This window comes from Protopterus annectens, chromosome 8.part0, assembly GCF_019279795.1.
Source record: "Protopterus annectens isolate FY-2018-M chromosome 8.part0, PAN1.0, whole genome shotgun sequence".
Lineage (NCBI taxonomy): Eukaryota > Metazoa > Chordata > Ceratodontiformes > Protopteridae > Protopterus > Protopterus annectens.
The window spans coordinates 422,877,200-422,895,293 of NC_056741.1; the positions used below are offsets into that span (position 1 = coordinate 422,877,200).

An 18,094-nucleotide genomic window follows, 5' to 3' on the forward strand; every position below is an offset into this window, starting at 1 on the left:
AATCACCTATATCTTAATCAGTACCCTTATACTTCAATTAATATGACCCAAACCATCTTTTTTTGTCCTTCAAGCTTCTGTTGTATATATGTTGAGGGTTTTCTGTACTAGTAAAATACTAGAATGGTTGATAAGGGTATGTATGCCATGCTTTGATATGTGAACATTAAGTGTTTAATTGACAGCTCTTTAGTGGGGAGTGTATATTCCATTTTTTTCTCCTACTTTCATTTTACATTATCACTGGTTTTCATTTCCTAAGTACAGTGTTGTCCTCTTCCAAGAATGCAGATTAATTCTACTCCTGTACATTTTCTTAAGTGATTAAGAGTAATTAAATACAAAACATACAATTCACGTGGGAGGTGTTCTACTGAACTTGGTTCTTCAGAAGTATATACCAAGTACACTGATTTATTTTTTATTTATTTTTATCATGCGGATTAGTTTCAGAGAGTCCATCTTCTGTTTTCATGGAAGACCCAAAGTAGTATTTATACTGACTGGGAGTAACTTGGCTGAGATACTGGAAAAATATAAAATATTTGATTAGAAAAAGTAAAACAGCGAGAAAGAAAGTAAGACGAATAAGACAATGCCAATGAGTTGGTTTAAATAAAAAAGGAAGAAGAAAGTGAAAAAGATGAAGAGCAAGTGAACAAAAAAATGGGATGGGAAAGAAAGAGGAACTAGGGAAGAAAAGCATGACATATCGGTAGTTCCCCAAATAATGGTGAGAAGAAAACATTATGGGCAAGGAGATGAGAATAAGCATCACACATTGTAAGAGGAAGAATGTGAAAAAGATGAAGTGGTTGAAAAAAAGAAGGCAGGATGAGAAGAAAATAGAGATGGTTTATACAAACTGCTATTTAAGGACTGAAACTTCAAACGAAAACATGAAATATGAGAAGTATGAGCAATAAAATGGGTAAACATAAATCAGGATGATTTAGGAAATGATATATTAGGTTTTGCAAGAATTGTATATAGGCAAAATTCAAGGAAAATGAATATGTAATATACAGGAGGAACAAGTAATTGAATCAAGTAAGAAGAAGGAAAGTGGATAGTATAGCTATTTTGTAGCATGGCAAGGAGATACTGGTGAATAAGATAAGAGAAATTAGCTAAGAGGTCACTAGCAGTATAGAGTGAGAAGTATGCTTTCTTGCTAATTAATGTGTATGGAGAATTGAAAAAATACTATTAATTTGCCAGTGTGAGTTAGTAAAATGTTTCTTATTCTCAAGGAAATTCACAGAGTGAGGACTTTAATGCTCATATGGCAGGGAGAACACCAGAATTAAGGAAATACTATAGTGATGCTGCAATATTAAGGGACTACGTGGAAGATTTTTGTTTGAGGAATCTTCTTCTTCTTCTTTCGGCTGCTCCCGTCAGGGGTCGCCACAGCAGATCAACTGTTTCCATTTCTTCCTGTCCTCTGCATCTTGCTCTGTCACACCAACCACCTGCATGAACTCTCTCTCACCACATCCTTAAACCTTATCTTAGGCCTTCCTCTTTTCCTGTTACCTGGCAGCTTCATCCTTAGCATCTTTTTCCCAATATACTCTGCATCCCTCCTCAGCACATGTCCAAACCAACGTAATCTTGCCTCTCTGGCTTTGCCTCCAAGCCTTCCAACCTGGGCTGACCCTCTCCACTATCTCCAACCCATATAACATAGCTGGTCTCACTATCCTCTTGTAGACCTTCCCTTTCACTTTTACTGGTACTCGTCTGTCACAAATCACTCCTTACACTCTTCTCCACCCACTCCATCCTGCCTGTACTCTCTTCTTCACCTCTCTTCCACACTCACCATTACTCTGAACTGTTGATCCCAAGTATTTAAATTCATCCACCTTCGCCACCTCTACTCCCTGCATCCTCACCATTCCTCTATCCTCCCTCTCATTCACACACATATATTCTGTCTTAGTCCTACTGTCCTTCATTCCTCTAGAGCATATCTCCACCTCTCCAGGGTCTCCTCCACCTGTTCCCTACTCTCACTACAGATCACAATGTCATCTGCAAACATCATAGTTCACGGGGACTCCTGTCCGATCTCATCTGTCACCCTGTCCATCACCATTACAAATAACTTTAGTAACAAAGCTGTTAATGTGAATCTAAAGGTGTACACTGTAGGACATATACAGACTAGGTATATGTAAAAATAGAAGTGGAAAGTTCCAGAGTGTACATATAATTAAAGGTACCTTAGTGTTGACAGGTGGTATTTGGGAGACTGGAATATGGAAAAATAATTGCATGAAGCAATCTGAGTAAGTGATGTGCAAGAAACTAAAAGCATGGGTAGGTGAAGAGAAGTGAAAAACATAAATAATTATTGTAAAAATTGGAATTTGATGTAAAAAATGTAAGGGGAACAGAGTGAAAGAAATATATGGCAAGGGAGAAAAATTTGCAAGCGCTGTAGTGAAGAATTAATAAGAACTTGAGTCATGATGTTTTTAGAAATGTTACATTTTGGGAGGATTCCAGCTGAGATCTGGGATATAACATGGCTAGCAGTGAAAAAAAAATCTGAAGGCAAGTTGGTCTGGATGTTGAAACTGTATGTGTTTTAATATCTTTAAACTAGCTAGTTCTGATTATGTAAACAATGTATTAAAATTATGTAAAAACCTTATATGCAGGTATCCAGCTTTTAACAAATAGATGTTTTCAAATTTTCCCATCAATTTTATATCAGAAGTTATAGAAGGAATGCCATTAATCTTCTTCTTCTTCTTTCGGTTTTTCCCAGTTAAGGGTCGCCACAGCGGAACTCCAGTCTGCTAATGATTGGCACTAGATTTTTACGGTGCTGAGGTGCCAGCCCGACGCCAAACTTTCAACGAAGGCACGCCCATTCACGCATGTCTTTCAAACGCCACTTAACTGCAGGGAGGAAATGCAGACTCCACACAGTAGGTGCTCCAGCCGAGAATCGAATGGGAGAACCTCTTGCTGTGAGGCAACAACACTACCGCTGCACCACCGTGGCTTTGCCATTAATCAAAATGCTTAAATTAAAAAAAAAAAGAATTATTAAGGGGATGGTAGGATAGTGACAAGCCAGAGATGGAGAAAGGACCTCTAATGGTTAGAGCAGCGACAAGGCAAAGGGAAGAAATGATAATTTAATTTATTTATTTATTTATTTATTTATTTTGCATTTGTTTACTCAGATAGTCCGACTGGGCTAGTAGCCTGTTTTCAACCGAGGCCCAGGAAGAAAAGCTCCAGAATTAGTAATTAGTTATGCAAAGATAGAACATTGGTAGTTAAAGCAAAAACATAGATACCAAATGTTACACACACATTACAAAAAATAACAGCAGGTAGATAGTAGAACATGGTAGTATAAAGCTAAACCTTCCTAGAAAATATTACTCTCACATTACAGAATAACAGCAGGTACATACCTTTATCAAAATGGCAACTAAGACATGTAAGTACAGAACTGATATACAATGTTTGTGATTACATATGAACTACTGTAGGGAGTGAATGAGGCAAGCAAGGGAGGTGGAAGGAGATTATCCAGGGGTAATACAGGTGCATAGCCAGTTATTGAAGAGGTGTTCTTCGAGTAGTTGCTTAAATCTAATGTTGGTGGGGGTTGGGGTGAGTATGTTTTGTGGAACACAGTTCCAGATTTTAGCAATGTGATTAGCAAATAGAGCGTCACCCAAAGAATTACTAGATTTGTGGCTTTTTAGTAGCAGTTTATTGGATGAGCAAAGTGTATGGGAGGTGTAGTAGGGTTCATCTAGGATTTTTAGAGCTGGACAGGCATCTGGTTGATAAATGACATTATGAGCAATTGTCAGTTGGCTATGTGATAGAAGATGTGATAATTCTAGCCATTGGAGCTGTTTTAGGGCAGTGAAGTGGTATGTTCTATTAGGGAGGTTGGCAGCAATGCGAGCAATTTTGTGGTAGCAAGTATCTAGCTTGGAGAGTTGGTTAGTGAAGATGGAGGAGGCATACAGAAGTGTGGACAGAAGGTGGGTTCTAGCTAGGATCAATTTGGTGAGAGGGGTGAGGAGTGTTCTGGACCTATATAAGCAGCTGAGTTTAATGTGTATCTTCTTGACAGTAAGGGCTATGTGTTTGTCATATCTTAATGAGCTGTCTATTGTGACCCCTAGCAGTTTAATGTTATCTACTGGTTTGATTTTAGTACCGTTGGAGGAGAGGATGTAGAGACGGGAAGTGGGTTTTGAGGATTTATTATGTATAAATATCATAAGCTTTATTTTGTTGGGGTTTAATATGAGTTGGTTCTCCTTGAGATATAGTTCTGTATCTGAGAAGGCTTGATGGGTTTTGAGTTGTAGTTCTGGGTAGGAGGGGGCTGTGCAAATGACTGTGGAGTCATCTGCATATTGCACTATGGTAGGGTTTTAGTAGATTTGTAGTTTAGTCATGTACTGTCTCTTTGTTTCATGATATTAATTGTATCCTTGGTTAGCCATGGAGTTGGGGTGCTTTTGCAATGGGTTTTTCTGTTAGGGAAAGTGAGTTTAGGATATTTAAAAAATGACTTATTGAAATATTTAATGGCTTTGTCAAGGGGAAGGTGCCTTAAGGGGGACCAGTTGTGATGGTTGAGGAGGGAATTAAAAGTTTCAGCAGAAATGTTTTTTTTTTTGTTGTATGAATCTGTTTATAGATTGTGCTTTTGGTTGCATTAGCTTTTTGCCTAACTAGGTAGGTGGGAGAGTGATTGCTAAGTGCATTGGGGTACAGACATCAGGGTGGTTTGAGAGAGTCCAGTCTAGAATAGAGTGTTTATTATGTGTTTATCAATTATTGTAGGGGTGGTGATTAGTTGGGAGAAGCAAATGGGTTGACAAAGTTAGTTGGACTAGTGGAGATACATGTGGTCCAGTCTAGAACGAAATCACCTAAGATCAAGGTTTCGTGATTGAAGGTAGAGTTGGCCCTGCTAAGCAGATTTTCAATGGTAAGGTTATTGTTACCTGGGGGAGGTATATGGCTATAATTATAATAGACTTGTTTTTGTTGATGTGTAGATGAGAGACTATGATTTCAGAGTCAATAGTTACAGGGGCAGAAGTATCTAGTTGCTGGAGGGCAAGGTAGTATTTGTATAGGATTGCTAGACCACCGCAGCATTATGTTCTCTCTGTCTAATCTATGGATGTTATATCCTTGGGGAAAGAATTCATTGCTTTTATTCTGGTCTTTTAACCAGATTTCAGTAAGTATAGCTAAATCTGGAAAGTACAGGGTGAGTGTTGCTTGGAATTCTGGAATTTTGTTTACAATGCTTCTTAGATTAATATTTAAGATTAGCAGGTCAGAGGTGGAATGAGTAAGATAGTGGTAGCTGTGAGAGAGTTTAATATTTGGAAGGGGGTTCTGCAGATTTGTACAGGGCCAGGATTAGGATGTATGTCCCCACAATGATTATGCAGAGAGGGCTTGGGCAAGTGGTTGTGTGTGCCTTTATAGGTTGGTTTGCAGTCTTTGTGGATTAGGAGTGTAGGTTTTTGTGTGTGTGGGGGTATTTTAGTGGGAATAGGTGCATGTAATGTGTAGTTGAACAGTTGTGAGGATATGTAGATATTGGTCTTTAGCCAGGATCGTGGAGGGTGGTGAGTACTAATGTGTATGTGTGTGTGTGTGTGTGTGTGTGTGTGTGTGTGTGTGTGTGTGTGTGTGTGTGTGTGTGGGTGGGGGGGATGTTCAGGTGGTGATAGGAGGTGGAGTAGTAAGAGGATATGAGTAGTAGGATTAGCAAAGCTGCGAGTGATTGCATTGTGAGTAGTAGGGAAGGTGAGTGTGCAGTGTGTGTTAGGAGAAAATGTGGGTGTATGGTGAGTAGTGGGAGGAGAATAGGCAGGGTGGGGATTGTAGGAGAGTAGAGTGGGTGCAGTGTGTGAGTGTGATGCTGCAAGTGGTTGATGTGTGCAGGGTTGGGTTAGAGGTGGTGTAGGAAATGTGATTCGGTGAAAGAGCAGTGGGGTGTGGTTTGTATGAGTATAAGTGTAAGCAAAGAGGGGATGGGTGGGAATGGGGGTAGAGTAGGGGAGCGGAGTGAGCCTGGAGTGTAGCGGAGGGCAAACGGAGCAGGTTGTGCCAGATCTTGTGCATACTGGGATAGGAGAAAACCAGTAAAACCTTTCAAATAAACTATCTCCAACTTAGAAAGGCAGCAGGTAAGTAAAGTAGGGTAAGAGAGGATGTGCACAAAGTGAGAGGAGGTTGTGCCTGGGGAAGTAAATGTAGCTTAGTAGCTGCTGAATAGAAGAAGGCCATTTCCCTTGTACTGCTGCACTGCTGAAGGTTGCTGTGAGGGGATAATAGGGCTGAGAAAATCAGAAGGGTTAAGTTAAGTTTTTGAGTCTATCAGGCTGGGCAGGGCTGCTAGGATGTTAGACTAAGTAGAATTTCCATAAACTAGTATTTATTAGGCATATGCATATCTAAAAGAGCTATTAACTATTAGTAAGTTACACAACTAAAGAAGCTAAAGGGAGGGAAGATTTTGCAGCATACTGGATCTGATGAGTCAGGTATGTTAGAGGTGACCAAGTGGCCCTAACAGCATGCTCCCAACAAAAAAAACATAGGTCGATGAAAATAGTCAGTATAACAGCAAAAAACATACATCAGTTTTATTTCTTGGAGGGACTGTTTCTCGTGTTGTGGGAGTGGCAACTGTGCACTGGTAAAACAAAAGGCCAGAGCCTCTGGGAGTGATTCCTTGGACTTCAAGGGATAGCACAGCTGGAAAAAGGTTAAGATGAAATAAGTGGTTGATCGTGAGGCAGTAAAACTAGTTTATACAATACATCAGCATACAGGCACTACATACATAGTATTTACACATTCAACTAATTTATACTGTGGTGCTGTAACTCAGAAAGGTAAAACATTGTAGGCAGCAAATTAACTACATAACGGATAAACTACATTAGTGTAATGAGCACTACAGGTAAAAACTGTAGGCAGCAAATTAACTATAGTACAAGAAAAACTACATAAAAGTAATGAGCACTAGAGGTAACACAGTACTATATTATTGTATGAACCTGAAAACACCAACTAAGCACTGGCTCCAAGGCAATTGCAGATCAGGAAATTTTCACAACAGTATTCTAGAGCACCAGTTAAATGGCTTTATGTCTTTCACCAGTTATGGTGAGGAGTTAGCTAAGGATATACTTTATGGCATGTATACATTCAGGTAGCACAATTACAATGCAGAATACAGAATACCAGTAATACAGTCATTCTGTGGCATACAGTACAGGACCATCATATGTGATTACTCTTAAGTTGTAACAGTTATATGTTGCTTAGTTAACTGTTAAAATGCAGTAAGAAACTGTATAGATGCAGGTATCAGGTGCCCGGTAATGTAGGACTGAAGCAGTAAATGCCATGGGTGGAGCAGCTCAGTTAAGTTGTTCATATTTACTTAACAAGAATAACAGTGACCAAACTGCAGTACAGTTGTGATTACTGATGTAAATTACAGCATATTCAAGACGTACAAACCAATAGTAACTTACTGGGGAGCATGCTGGTGGGAGAAGCTCAGCACCGCGTGTATGTAGGATTTAAAAATGGCGCCCGTGGGTTCTCCAGGAATAAATAATTTTCAAAGGGAAATTGAGTGAACGGGAAATGGAAATGGGGGCAGGGTAGCCTATAGTAGGGAGGATAGGAATGCAATAATTGCACAAACCAAGCTCCAGATCTCGAGCAAACCGGGATAAACCAGTAAAACTTTTCAAATAGACGATCTCCAATTTATAAAGGCAGCAGGTAAGTAACGTAGGGTAAGAGAAGATGTGCACAAAGTGAGAGGAGGTTGTGTCCGGGGCAGTAAATGTAGTGTAGTAGACTGAATAGAAGAATGCTATATCCCCCGTACTGCTGCACTGTTGAAGGTTGCTGTAAGGGGATAATAGGGCTGAGAAACTCAGAAGGGTTAAGTTGAGTTTTTGAGTCTATCAGGTCGGGCAGGGCTGCTAGGATGTTAGACTAAGTGGACTTTCCATAAACTAGTATCTCTTAGGAGTGTGCATATCTAAAATAGCTATTAACTATTAGTAAGTTGCACAACTAAAGAAGCTAAGGGGAGGGAAGATTTTATAGCATACTGGGTCTGATGAGTCAGGTATGTTAGAGGGGACCAAGCGGTCCTAACAGCATGCTCCCAACAAAAAACCCCGAAGATTGATGAAAATAGCATAACAGCAAAAAACATACATCAGTTTTATTTCTTGGAGCGACTGTGTCCCGTGTTGTGGGCATAGCAACTAGGCACTGGTAAAAAAAAGGCCAGAGCCTCTTGGGGTGATTCATTGGACTTCAAGGGATAGCAGAGATCAGTTTTATTTCTTGGAGGGACTGTTTCCCACGTTGTGGGCATAGCAACTGTGCGCTGGTAAAAAAAAAAATATGTAAATAAGAACTTTTTAGATAGAAAATACTGAGAGCATGAAGAGATGTAAAAGGGCTATAGATGTATGTTATGCAATCATTTTGCTATGTGAAGAAAATAACTTAACTGTGCTATATATAAATAGTTATGCTATATGCTATAAAATATTAAATTATCCATTATCTGCAGGAATATTTTCAAGATACTGCTGAGAAGACTATAGAAAATGAACTGAGTGCTACTGAAGTGGAAGTGCTTCAGAGTGAAAAAGATAGGGACATGATGGCTGAGCTGTTTGTGTAGAACAAATGAATTCTAAGTTTTATTGTAGCTGGAAAGAAGTTGCAGACAACTCTGAAGCTGAGACTATTGCTTTATAGAAATTATCCCCAGGTTCTGTTGCTGAAAATGTGCCTGGAATGAATGGCATTTCTTCAAATGTAATTGTTGAAAAGAAATTACTGTAAGCCTATGTGGCAGGACATGAATATGCATGAAGTAGATGGTGACTTGTTGCATGGAATATGTTAGTAGGATGGCCTCCAGAGACTGCACTCAGCAATGCAGGATGGAACAAACTACCTGATCATAGAGAAAAGGAGTAGCTGGAATAATGTTGGTTTCTTCCACTTTACAACTGAAGGCTATTTCTGCAGAAAAGGTGAATACTAAGAGCTATCAGCAGCAATATTAAAAAAATATAAGATTTAAAGATGGCTTCCAAAATATTTCTTCAAGACTGGTATTTTAGCCCAGTAGATATTTGTGCAGTTTTGTACAACAATAGGAAAAATTAAGCAATAGTAATTTAATAATTATGAAGTGGTAAAGATACTGAGTAGTTTTTGATGTCATAGGACTTCTACAACCAAACGTTAAATTACAGACTGCTGTTTCCACTGCATTGGCCAAGGAAAGTATCTTTTGTTTGGGACAGAAATGTATTTTGTCAGACTTACCCTGACTTATACTTCTATGGTTTTGTGCTTTTGTCTTGTTATACTTTGTAAAAAAACAACGTATTAGGTTGTTGTACTGTGTATAATACAAGTTTCCTTACAAGTATTTATAACAAAAGAGAAACAAGAACATACTTCATCAGATCGAAGGTCCTGGATCTCAGCTGGAGGAAGAAACACCACATATCTTCCCATAATTCTGAAGAAATCCAGTGACATCCACTTTGCTGGTGGGGAACCACATTTTCCTAAAAGAAAAGAAAAAAAGAAGCATTTTTGCACATTTACTATTAAACTAGGAACAGAAACATAAAGAACTGGATTCAAAGATGGCTGCCATGCTGTAAACACTGCTAAACTGCAGCTCTTCAATTAACCCGAGGAAAATCTCTGATCTGAGTGGATATCAGGAGGTTTAAACATCAAATTGATGATAAAAAGTTGCATTTATACTGACCTAATCTAAAATCAGTTAAAAAAGTGAGAAAAAAAGTATTTATCCATCAGGATTACAAGTGATTACTTTGCTCTGAAGAGAGAAACAAACAAAGGACCGTGTGCTTTCTTTATTCTGCCTTTCTGCTTGGGGAAAGAAAAATCTTGCAACAAGGAAGAACCATGGAAACAACTACTACTAAGACAAAGTTGTCAGAACTACAGTCGCCAGTAAAGGATGGAACTGCGAAAAAACAAAGGATTACTAGACAGCAGGAACAACAGAAACCAGAAACTAGATCCAGGACTGATCAGCCACTAAACATGGAGGATATCAAGCACGCTTTACTACCTATACAGGAAGCTCTAAAGGACTTGACCTCACAAATACAAACATTTGGAGTTTTATGCAATCAATTGCTTCAGAGAATGGACAAAACTGAGACCAGAATTTCTGAAATAGAGGACAAAATTGACATGCTGGAGAAAAATCAAAGGTATGTGATGTGGATGTACAAGCCATGCAAAATAAACTTATTGATTTAGAAGCAAGGTCTAGAAGAAATAATATTATTATAAGAGGAATCCTGAAAACATCCAGTATGCAGAGCTAATACCAGCCATAACACAAATATTTGAAATACTGTTAAATGATGCTGATGGGGTGAAACAGATTGTAATAGAAAGGGCACACAGAGCTGAGAGAGGTACAAGCTTCTACTATGCCTAGACCTGTATATGTTAAGATATTGAACTTTCAAGATGTTAGCAAAATACTGTTTACTGCAAAAAAAAAAATGGTGGCTATGTTATGTGGAAAAATGTTAAAATATTTCTGGCTCAAGATTTACCATTACAAGTAAGGCAGGCTAGACAGTCTTTATCTGCTTACTGTAAATTTCTGATTGATAAACAAATTAAATTCCAGATGAAATACCCCAATATGCTTACATTTATGGTGGATGGCGCTAAATATTCTGTTTCCAATAAAAATCAGGCAAAAGGAGTGTTTCTGAAAGTTTTTAAAGTTCTACCTGCATCAGAGGGCTGAAAAGAACTTCAATTGAGACTGGCATGTTCCTGTAGTCAGATCCAGCATGTATTTTACCTCAAGGCTTTTCTAATCCTTTGTTTCTTCACTAAACTGTTCAGGCCTCTGAAAAAGCAATAAAACTGTTTGTTTATGCTAATCTGAGGGTCTGCTGTCTGGTTTCCAGACTTTTATGGCCTCCAAGGTCTATTTCCATTGTGTGGTAAACAGGAAATGCCTGGATTTCAACTGAGAGTGTAGATTTGGATGTAATACTTCTTGTGGTCCTGCTGTGAAAGAGGTCCCTTGTCGTGAGTATTTCTGATGGTTTCCTGGCTTGAAAAGACAAAGAGAACTGAAAATAATATGATAATGTTCTTTTTATAACTAAATAACATTACAGTATGTACTTAAAGTACATAATAACATGTACTTTTACTGTTTTTTTCTTCTTTTATAGGTGTGAACCAAAATTGTTTTTTTACTATATGCAGTGAGTGGCAGGCACTGTGTAGGGTACAGATCTAAAATGTAGGATGTATTTTTTTTTTCTCTCTCCTCTCTTCTGTAAAAAGTTTATGTACATAATGATTGCAACAAAACAGATACTTAAGGTAGGATAAAATAAGTACCCAATCTACTAAAACTTTCCTTTACACAGTACTAACCTTAGAAATGAGATTTGTTTAACTAATAGTTAAACCAAAGCTGTAGTTAAGTAGCGGTGTTTGGTAGGGAATGTGTAGTTTAGACTTTGATGTAGATATGCTAGAATATATAGGTTGTATGTTTAGGAAATGTTTTAAATGTTATTACCTGAAGTTTTTCAATGTGTTGGTGTGTTTAACCTTGTTTATATTTTCTCTTATACAAGACCTATATAAATCCTGGTCCAGGGGTAAAGTGGGTAAGCACTGGTTAGGGACGGGATGTAGGAAATGCTTCCAGATTAGATATAGTGTACAGTCAATACATGTCAATTTCATAATTCCCTCTTATATTGTTATTTGATACCAAGACCTGTGAATGTGGGAGTTGAACTCATGGAATGTTAAAGGGCTCCAGAACTTGAAGAAGAGAAAGCTGTTGCTACACATATTATTACAGGACAAAGCACTGTTTGTATTTCTACAGGAAACACATTTGATGAATGAACAATGGAATGATATTAGAAAAAAGAACTGGATTAGAAAGCTAGTGACATCAGAAGGTAAGACAAACAGTGCGGGAGTGGCTATAATTATCAAAACCCAATACAAAGATAGGATTTTAGACTCCAAAGTGGATCCAAATGGGCGATGGTGTTATGTGATTTTATCGGATAATGCATTTGATAAACCTATCCTACTTTTGAATATATATGCCCCATGCAATGATCAACACAGTTTCATAGCATCATTATATCCAATATTAACACAATATGATGGTTATTATTTTGTTGTGGGTGGGGACTGGAACACCTATCAAAATCCAAAGTTGGATAGGTCTTGTCCACAGAGAGCATTTAATAAGCAGGCCGGGATAGCATTAAATGATTTTAAGGAAGATTTTCAATTATATGACCCCTTTTCTTATTCACAAGATATTAATAATGCAAATAAATATACCTTCTATTCACCATGCCACAAAATGTGGGCTAGAATAGATTACTTTTGATATCTAAAGCACTAACGAATTTAGAACCAGTGGTGGTTATACATACTGCCATCTATCAGATCACTCAAAAATTTCAAGTAAAATTTTCTAAAGATTTAAAAGACACAAGAAGGCATAGGGGTTATAATTGATCACTCAACCCAAATCTTTTAAGTAAAAAAGAGATAGCAGATGGAATTATAAAATATTTGAAAGAATTTACAGATAGCTTGAAGCTCCAAAAACATACCCCTGACATTGAATGGGCAACAGCTAAAGCTCAAATTAGAGGATTTCTTATACAAAAAGCCTCATATTATAAGAAAATTCATAATAGCGATATTCAAAAACTAGAAATAAGAATAAAACAACTTGATAATGAGCTGATTCAGAATTTTAACGCTCAAACTGAGGAGGAAATGTTGAAGCTTCAAAGGGATCTCTTTTGCTTCATAATAATAAATTAACACTTCAAGAACATAGGTGTTTAGTGAAATATGCTAATAATGTTCAAATACCATCAAAAGCACTGGCAAGGATTATAAATCAATCAAAAACAACTGGATATATTTCGGAAATTCAGTATAACGACACAATATATTCTAAAACTGAGGATATTGTTGATGTTTTTGGGAAAATCTATACTAAGGTGTATGAGGGGCAAACTGATAGGTCTCTACATAACCAGAATAAAAGTTTTCTGCAAAATTAACTTTCCAGAATTAGAAGAGAGCCTGCAAAGTGACCTGATTAAACCTATTTCTAAAGAAGAAATAGTATATACAATTCAACATATGAAAGTACATAAGTCGCCAGGGCCTGATGGTATTACAGCTGAATTTTACAAAGAGTTTGCTGATAGTTTGGGAAAAGAATTGTCTCATGTATTTAATTATATAACTAAAAATAAAATTAGTGACCCCACCTCAATGCGTCAAAAACAATTTTCATACATAAAACCAATTCGGATCCCCTTAACCCAGATAATTACAGACCAATAGCACTAATGAATGTGGATATGAAAATTTTAACATCAATTATAGCATCGAGACTAAAGAAGGTTTTGATATATCTAATTTCTAAGGAACAAGCTGGATTTATGGCAACTAGACAAACCAGCGATAACACACTTACACTGCATAATATGATGACGTATGCTAAAAAAAAACAACTTTAATATCTATGCTCTTATAATAGATGCCCAGAAAGCATTTGATAGAGTAGACATAAATTTTTTGTTTGATGTGTTACCCTATTTTAACTTGCCCCAAGAATTCATTCAGATGCTACAAATATTATATAGTAATCCATACACTACGCTATACATCAATAGGACTTATTCTAACAGAATACAGATTAAAAATGGTACTTCGCCAGGGTTGTCCCATGTCCCCTTATTGTTTAACCTATATCTAGAACCCCTATTTTTATATATCAAGCAAAATTTGTATCATAATGCACCAATAATTTATAGGAATAAAATATTAATGTCAGCATTCGCCGATGATCTTATTATTTATTGTACAACCCCAATTTCAGACAGTGAAAAGATATTAAAGCTCATAAACGAATTTTCAGTAGTTTCTAATTATAAAATTAACTTACAGAAAACGAATATCTTCCCATTAAGAACCCCAAAGCCTTTTTCACTAATGGCCCTGATGGGGAAGTTAACATGTAAAGAAAATATTAAATATTTGGGTATCAACTTCTACGGATAATAAGGACTTTTATAACAATAATGTTAAACGAGTATGGGAACACATAATAGCTGATTGTGACAGATGGAAGAATTTAAAACTACCGGTATTAGCAAAAGTATCAATAGTGAAAATGAATATACTACCACCTAATGTTATACATATTTAGGTCTGCCCAATTATCAATTTCAAAAACAGTTTTAAACAAATGCATAAAGATCTAGCTAAATTTATCTGGAACCCAAAAGAACTAGAATATCTTATGAGAAATTAATGACCCTAAAACAAGAGGGGACTTGAACTACCAAATTTTGAAGCATATTATTTGATTGTAAACGCTAATAAAATTTTAAGAATTGCTAATTATGATGTAACGAATACAACATGGATACTAACTTGGGTGGTCTTGAATCATAAGCATATTTTGGATAGGAAAATAAATCCTAAAGCATTGCCCTTTATGGACAAAATTAGTCTGATAAAATATGGGGTCATGGACCACATAATAACCTGTGTCTCATCTTTGCAAACTTTATTTCAGTCCGTAGATTTATTGCAATATATGATGGTTCTTCAACCTTTCCACAGGAATCCTAATTTTAAACTAAATAATCAGCTGATCGATCTCAGCAAATTTCCATTAATACTTAATCTGACTCTATTTGATGTTTTTAATAAACTTGACTTATCGGCTTTACAAATTAGACAGGAAATGAATCTACCTAGAAGTTACATTGTTATAATGAGACAAGTTAAAGAACTTGCCTTGAGCTACTTTAGGAACTTTAAACCTGCAGCCGGATTTGTGGATAAGTGCTCTGAATTGTGGCAAGCTATCCAACAAGACACTAAATTTATAGCAACTGCATATAAATTAATTAAGGATTTGAAATTTCAGGACAAAATTTTGCTTTCAGAGTATTGGGTAAAAAAAGTAACAGTAACAGACAATCAGATATTAAAAGCAATTGATATAACTAGGAAATCAGTTTCTTTTCAAAACTGATTTACACGCAATTGATGATTTGGAACAATGCATATTACACACATCTTAGATTACATAAATTTAACCCTAGGAATTCTCCAATTTGTCCATACTGTGCAGATCAAACAGCGGATCTTCTTCATATGTTCTGAAGTTGTAAATGCGTATATAAACTTTGGAACTCTCTTAAAGTACAACTGCAAAAGATGGGTTATCAAAGTTCTACACTGTCATGGTAATTTATGATTCTACACATTCCTCCAAGAGAGCTTTCCAGATCGCAAACTATTATTTGTATGAATATTTTTTGCTGATGAAACTCTATATAGCCACAAATTGGCTAGAACCACATAAGACATCATGGAATAATTTTAAGCTTGTGGCTATAAAGCATATACTAGCACATAAATTACTTCTGAAACAAACTAACAAAAATATTAATAACCCGAAAATATGGGAAAAGGTCTTCAATATTATATTAGCATGATACTGATTTTAGGAATATATTAAATATAGGAAGCATTTCATGTAGATATTGTATAAATGGTTTGTAGTAGTTATAGTGTATTATGTGTGTGATGTTTATTTTATTTTTGTAATGTTTTTGGAAAATATATTTCAATAAAAATTTATTATGGAAAAAAAAAAAAAAAAAAAAAGAAACATAAAGAACTGAATTGTTATATATTTAGTACTGCTTTGCCTGCTTCCTATTCTCCATAGTTTGAAATCAGCAGTTCAGTTCTTTTACATAGTAACAGCATTTATAACTGATTAGGCTGAAGTTTTAAATAAAAAAAACATTTTTTCCAGAATTATGAAAAATAAAATCCATGCCCTAAACTCACATCTTGCAGAACCTGCATCTGTCTCCTCCTAATTGATGCATTATGCATGGCCTTAACATTCATTGTCTAGGCAGGTGTCATGAATTAGCTGCACATCACCAGCAGTGAATTGCAGATATTTTTTTCCTGCATTTCCTTAGCAGCAGAAAGAGATAGAAAGACAAAATTTTCCTTTTCAGTTCATTTAACGTTTGACCTTAACTCCATTCCTAACTTCCCCACTACACTTTTTCCATCTCTCCCATACCTTTTTGAATCTTTACATGTTTTCTCCACTATTCATTCTGGTGGTTCATTCCACAGGTCCATAAACCTGTATGTGAAAGCCGGGGAGTAGCTTGTGTCTACAGTTTGTTGCCTGTGCCTGGCAATTTTCTCTCTCTCCGTCTCTGTCTCTCTCCACCCAGTTTAAGATGACCCCTTCACATTTCTTTGATGTGATCTTGTCTTAATGATCATAACTGTAACTAGGGTTGTGCAAGATGGCAGCTGCCCTGGGCACAAGTGTTTTGGGATGGTGATTGACACTTGCCAATGGAGCATGAGTGCACTACAGACAATTATTTAAATAGTCATGAGTGATATTGTGGCTTCTTAAATGAACATATTTAGTAGCTTATCATGTTAGTAACTCCAACAGTGATCCAGGTATGCTGCTACAGTAAGTAATACATTTACGTCCTTTTGGAGTATTATTTTATTTTTTTTTTATTAAAGTTCCTGTTTGTTTGTAATTCGCATTTGTGGTCTGTTCTTCAGTTTGCTGTGCCTGACCCTGTAATGGTTTCCCTTTAGAGGGGAAGGTTGACAGAATGGTTAAGATATTTGCCTTGCAGACACAGGGTGCAAACTTTGATTCTCACATGGATTAACTGGCTAGATCTAAAATGGTCCACAACGGCAGTTAGCCTAGTACTAATCTATGAACCTATGAACCTCTGACCCCTCTTGATGTTGATTCAGCCGCTTAGAATTAACAGCAGTGAGAGGGTAGCAGAGCTTAACATTGTCCTTTTTCCATTCACAATCACTAATATCTTTGAGTGTCTCATGGGGCAGGAATTATATCTCTCAACTCCTTAGTGCAGGAAATTTGGACAAAGGCTAAAATAATGGGGGACAAATGCTAAAAATAGTGACAGGTTTTAAATACTGTTCTTATAAACTTAGAAAGTTGCAAGAATAACAGGTTTTGCATTATCATGCATTTCTGAAATATATGAAGTCTGAAAGTCAAGTATATGTCATTAGTGATTTGCCAGAAGACCAAAAATTTTATGAGGAACAGACCAAAAATATGAGGCAAAAATGTGGACTGCTGAGGGGTATAACAGGAATAAATCGAGCTTTGGTTTAATTTACTATTGACATAAGAGTGTATTGGCATTTCTGCTTCATCAGCCTCCTCATGGATTCTGTTCTGATTCACCTATCTGGATACTCCTGGGTAATTTCAACATCTGGGTCAATGCCAGTTCTGTGGTTCTTGCAAAATATTTTGTAGGCATTATGAAGGATGTGGATTTGTACAGGTTGTTATCTCTGCCATCAGTAAGCATGGGAATAGTCATCTTATATCTGGGTTTGGACCAGTCTCCTGATCTGATCAGCAGTTGGTCTGGTTCAGTCTTGAGCTACCCTTCCTTATCCCACCTGAAGCTGAGATAGTCAAGTTCAGAAATGTATCAGACATGACAACTAAAGTTTCATCTTCTGTCCTTGCCCAGCTCATCTTGGACTGTAGGCCAGATGATTCAGTGCTGTTGTTCACTGTAACACCTGTGGCATTTGCGCTTGAGTTTACTGCTATACGTCTACACCCATCTTCTATCACTACATGACTCTGAGCTCAAGTCTTTTCATAGGGCAGGATGATGGATTGACATTATTACAGTATTGGTTAGCGATCTTTCATAAGAATACACATTACTGGTAGAGGACAAAGTCTGCTGCAAGGAACTAAGCAGCTATGCACCCCTTAGTGATCAACAAGCAGAACAGTCCAGCCTATGTGGTCACTCTGAAGGATTTTAATTCCCATGGGAGTGAACTGCCT

At 36.9% G+C, this 18,094-nt stretch overlaps 1 protein-coding gene across 1 annotated transcript in view; it reads right to left on the reverse strand.

The window, feature by feature from the left end:
- The window catches only part of LOC122808243, a 163,554-nt gene extending 145,784 nt beyond the window's left edge, over nucleotides 1-17,770 (reverse strand). Inside the window, exons 1-2 of the mRNA XM_044079206.1 lie at nucleotides 17,692-17,770; nucleotides 9,541-9,653 (exon numbers count right to left, since the gene is read on the reverse strand). Coding sequence (XP_043935141.1) covers nucleotides 9,541-9,653; nucleotides 17,692-17,770 — 192 coding nt within the window. The remainder of the gene's footprint in view (nucleotides 1-9,540; nucleotides 9,654-17,691) is intronic.
- Between the last annotated feature and the right edge of the window lie 324 nt (nucleotides 17,771-18,094).